This window comes from Coffea eugenioides, chromosome 5 (assembly GCF_003713205.1).
Source record: "Coffea eugenioides isolate CCC68of chromosome 5, Ceug_1.0, whole genome shotgun sequence".
Lineage (NCBI taxonomy): Eukaryota > Viridiplantae > Streptophyta > Magnoliopsida > Gentianales > Rubiaceae > Coffea > Coffea eugenioides.
This window is the reverse complement of record NC_040039.1, coordinates 49,367,954-49,373,273: the sequence shown is the minus strand read 5'-3', so window position 1 is coordinate 49,373,273 and position 5,320 is coordinate 49,367,954. Positions and strand designations below refer to the sequence as shown.

The 5,320-nt window shown below is 38.5% G+C and overlaps 1 protein-coding gene across 1 annotated transcript; it reads left to right on the top strand.

Annotated features, from left to right (window-relative positions):
• The first annotated feature begins 1,920 nt into the window (after positions 1-1,920).
• LOC113772413 ((-)-germacrene D synthase-like) lies at positions 1,921-5,006 on the top strand. The gene is made up of 7 exons (XM_027317004.1): positions 1,921-2,107; positions 2,218-2,494; positions 2,654-3,026; positions 3,262-3,480; positions 3,646-3,784; positions 3,935-4,183; positions 4,279-5,006. The coding sequence occupies exons 1-7, from the start codon at positions 2,006-2,008 to the stop codon at positions 4,570-4,572; spliced, it is 1,653 nt and encodes a 550-aa protein (XP_027172805.1). The 5' UTR covers positions 1,921-2,005; the 3' UTR covers positions 4,573-5,006.
• Positions 5,007-5,320: the final 314 nt, after the last annotated feature.

Genomic DNA, 5,320 nt, shown 5'->3' with positions numbered 1-5,320 from the left:
ACATGAATCAAAAGCAGCAAACTGTCTAGTCTGTCTGGTTACTTCCCATCTTAGCCAAATAATCAGCAAAACATATAATATATTATAGGGTCTTAGTCATGTTATACTTGTAGCAGCAGTGAAGGAAATGAAAGTTTGGGGTATATGGTAAAAAACTAAAAATTTCTAGAGTGAATAAAATATAAACAAGAGTTAGATAATGAAACACACCTTTTCACACAATTTAAGTTCTTTCAGTTGTATTTGGATCAAGATTACACAAATTAACACGCTGAAATTGTCCAAACTTCTTATTTCATGGTAATTGTATACTCCCTTTCCAATTACAAATTTTTCTTTTCTTTTTCTTCTTGTATTTTGTAAAACTTTCATTCTCGGTTAATTTTGTGGATCTTCTTCTGTGACAAACTTATATTGCCAAAATGTCGAAGTTGTTAAATCTTTGGAAAGAATTACAAAAAATAAAAGGAATTTTTTTTTTTTTTTTTAAGAAGAGAGAAATGCAAAAAGGGGAAGTGAGAAATGCAATTTCCAATGAAAATGTGCAGAAGAGATTTAATGAGTAAAAAGGAGAAGGCATAAAGCCATAAACACTGGCTGCAGGCCACCCAAGTACTTGGGGGGACATTTTTGCATGGCCGGTGGCTGCAGGCCCCCCGAGTATATGGTCATCCGTTTATAAAGAGACGGCAGCATTGGCATCGCTTAATTTTGAAAGTAACACGTCCGCGAACAAAAATTTTGTTTTGACACATGAAAGCAACGACTCTGTTCGGATTGGGAGTTTTTCATTGAACCACTAGTATATATCAAGTATAATGGGAGTTTTTCATTTTGGAGGATCCGGTTGAAATCTTCGCCCCATTCCCCAACCGCCACAATATCAAATTCCTACCACGTGTCCTGACTTTTAAGGTTTCTCAAGTGACACTCTAGTCTTAGCGGTGATGCAGATTATTCCTTAACAGAGGCGGCGAATGCAACATAAATTATCTTCATTTCTCTCGACTATTGAATAGCCCATGATTCACATGGGCACACAAAGAAATCCCAAATCTTTTCCTGCAGATCCTAATCGCTATCAACCAGGGCTGAGCCCACCTGTCACAAATCAATCCTGCCAGTCACAAAGAGCAGAGGTCGCAGAGTTTAAAGGAAATTGGACACGTGGTGCGGATTGAAGGCTGGCCATATTGGGCTGGAGAATGCGCCGAGTGTCGTGTCCATTTTTAATTGGGCCAAAAGATTTCCCAATGATGGTAACCCACACCATGTGGTGCTAAATGGAACAAAGAATTGGTTCGAACTTGCAACGGAAATTGAAGTTGATGGGATTGTGCCGGCCCACTTGAAACGCTTGAAAATTTTTTGGATCACCGATAATTTTCTCGCCAGGGGTTGTTTGCATCAGGGAACTCAAGCCGAAATACGCCCTTTCGCTCTCATGTTAAAAGGCTTTGATTCCTTGTATAATTTTGTGGCCGAAAACGAACCAATGATCTTATAATCTCACCTAGCTCAATGTCATGTAACTCATCATTAGCCGAAAGATTTTGCAACGTGTAACAATACTCATTTAGTAGTTTAACTTTTTAAACTTTCCTTTTCCTTTTTTTTTCAGAAAAAAAGTCGCGTCCTAAATTTTTTTATCTAAAGCTAATTGTTAGTTTTTAAAAGTTGTATTCTAAATTGCAAGCAAGCCTCGCTTAAGAACAGAAGGAAATTCCGTTGACTCAATATCTGGTCGATGTCTCATTTTCAATTTAATTAGTCTTTCAATTTGGATCCATCATCAAATCATGACGCACATGCTTAAATTTTTAAGAGAAAAAAAAAATCGTACATTCTTGTTCGTAATTCATTATAAATGGCCGCTTACAAGGACTGCATTCGTCTCTATAAATAGCGGAGTAGAGAGAGCATAAAAGCTGCATTGCCGGAACTTTGCAGTGTGCCGGGAAGTTTTACTTAAATAAACTCCAAGCATTTCTTATTAAAATCGATTATGGAGGTTGTCGTTGAAAAAGTACCAGTTCCCCGTCGCTCTGCCAATTTTCATCCAAGCGTTTGGGGAGATCATTTTCTTGCCTATGCTTCTCAGCATAAGGTGATAGCATTAGCATATGATTTCCAGCTCTTCTTGTGGCAGTTATTTTCATGATCTTGCGAATCACAAAACTTATTTCTGGAACTGGTTTTCTTTTTGCTTTTTTGAAGGAAAAATTCTTCGAAGCAGAGGGAGAGCTTCAACGGCTAAGAGAAGAGGTTAGAAAGATGTTGACTGAAACTCCTGACGAGTTTCCTGGAAAGCTAGACATGATAGACACCATTCAGCGTCTTGGGGTGTCGTACCATTTTGAGAGCGAAATCGAGGCATCATTGCAGAAGATTTTCGATGCCTACAGTGAGTTGAATCACAAAGATGGCAATGATCTCCACACCATCGCTCTTCGTTTCCGATTACTCAGACAAAAAGGTTTTCGTGCCTCTTGTGGTAAGTAAATCGACCTTTATAACACATATAGTAGATGTAAATCATGTTCACAAATTGCCATGCACTTTAGCATGCATATACCAGGACGTGCTACGCCAACACCAGAGGCTATCATTTCTTGATAAAATAAACGACATGCACCGTTACTTTTTTCAACAGACGTGTTCGACAAATTCAAGAACCCGGAAGGAGATTTTAAGGAATCTCTGGCGAGCAATGTCCTTGGAATGTTGAGCTTGTACGAAGCAGCAAACTTTGGAGTGCACGGGGAGAAGGTTTTGGACGAAGCGCTGAAATTTACTTCAAATAACCTCGAATCCATGGTTCCAAGCTTGAGCAATTTTCTTGCTGCACAAGTTGTTCAAGCTCTTAAGCTGCCGATCCAGAAAACTTTGACAAGGCTGGGAGCGAGGCAGTACATATCTCTCTACCAACAGCATGAATCACATGATAAATTGTTGCTAAAATTTGCAAAATTGGATTTTAACAAATTGCAGAAGTTGCATCAGAAGGAACTAAGCGGTCTAACAAAGTAAGTAAATGTTTACCTAGCTTAAAAGGAAAAAAAAAAAGGACGAGGGCAAGGCTGACGGTCCCACAAAATACTGATGGGTGCTACAATAATTATTAAAAAAATTTCTAAATGATTAATATTCTACGATGGGTGCCACAATAAATATTCTAACAAATTTTCTAAATGATTATTCACATGTCCAATTGGTAGTGAGTAAAAAGAAACTTCTACCCTGATTTTTTACACATTTCAGGTGGTGGAAAGGCTTAGATGTTGCAACCAACTTACCATTTGCAAGGGACCGATTGGTGGAGTGCTACTTTTGGATTTTGGGAGTGTATTTTGAGCCCAAATATTGCTTCGCTAGAGAAGTGCTAACAAAAGTAATCTCCATCACTTCCATTATTGACGACATTTATGATGTCTATGCCACTGTGGATGAATTAATCGTTTTCACAGATGCGATAGAACGGTACTTTTAACTTTTTGTTTGTTTGTTTTTTTTTTTCACCTTTCAAATCTTCTTTAGTTTAAACCTTTCAATAGATATGAAGTACGTATAGGCTCCAGTCCTAAGTCCCTTTGCAATTTTTGTAACAATAATTTGTTCTGGTGGCCTGCATGAAATGATACCCAGGTGGCACATCACTGAATTGGATCGATTACCATCTTATATGAAACACTGTTACCGTGCCTTGCTGGATATCTACAAAGAATTCGAGGAAAAATTGGCCAAGGAAGGCAAGTCAGATAGAGTCAATTATTCAAAATTAGAGGTAATATGATTGGATTAACGCTTCACAGTCAATGCATGTGAAGTCGTACTCTACATGTGGGGTTTCAATATGAGAGCCATATATTTGTTAGATGGTCTATTCGCAGGGTATATTACATATTTGTCGTTTGATTGTTGGAACATCTTCCAGATGAAAAAGTTAGCCAAAGGATATCTTCAAGAGGCCATATGGTTTCACAATGGCTATGTCCCAAAAGTTGAGGAGCACATGAAGGTTACACTTGTCACAGCAGGATACATGATGCTAGCAACAACTTCCATGGTTGGAATGGGAGATTCTTTGACTGCACAAACCTTTGATTGGGTAACAAACGAACCATTAATCGTCAGAGCTGCATCAGTCGTTTGTAGATTAATGGACGACATGGCCGGACACGAGGTTTATATCAAATAATTTACGATTGTCCCGATGTATACAGGTCTCGCGAATATATACAGGCTACTAATTAATACTTTCTTTCTCATGTGGTGCAGCTTGAGCAGGAAGGAGGACATGTGGCCACAGCTGTTGAGTGTTACGTGAATGAATATGGGGTTACAAAGCGAGAGGCATTTGACGAGTTTAACAAACAGGTAGCCAATGCTTGGAAAGATATTAATGGAGAATGCCTCAATTCAAATGCAGTGCCTATGGCCGTTCTTGAGCGAGTTGTGAACCTTGCAAAGGTCATAAATCTGTTATACAAAGAAGGAGATTGGTATACCCATTCTGCGACCAAGCTCAAGGACACCATTACCACTGCGCTTATAGATCCAATCCCAATGTGAAAGGCTTTTTCGTGTTCTGGCTTTTGGTTGAAAAAGCTTTCTATTAATAAGATGCTTGTAAGTGAAGATCAGAAGGTGAAACTTCAGCAGTTAGTTTTACTTCATAATAATATTACTATGTTGGGCCTCATTTCTTGCTAAACTCAAATGCCACTTGCTGAAACACACACAATAAACATGTTAGAGCTCAATTAAGTGGTTGGGCCACATTTTTTGCCCGCCAAACGGGCCGAGAGCAAGCCCGCATATATTAGAGGACAGACCAAACTCTCTTAAGGACATGCGACATTGGATTATTCATGACAATGTCATATCTAAGCCTGCATATGATTGAGGTGGCTCTTTTATATGTCATCGTCCTTTAATGCCCAATCCAATATGATTGATGTAGCTCTTGTGTTTGGATTCTGCAGTATAAGATCTTATGTTTCATTCTTTCTTTTTTTTCAACAAACGTTAATAACTTTATTATATAAGATCTTATGTTTCATTCTATGATTCATTTTCCCGTCCACAGTGTCTCTCGAATATCTCATTCCTCTTCTCTTTCTTCCTTTTCAACGAGAGACGAGAAATCAGACAAAAGATCCGTTGCGATAATATTTACTAGTATTCTATGGAAGGGAGGTTTACCCATAGCCAAAGGTTGCTATTCCAATATGCGTGTATGCTTCTCTGCCATGTAATGTAAGCCACTTAACCTGAACAGACTATAGATTAGGCGTGAACCAACAACTTTGTCTGCAAA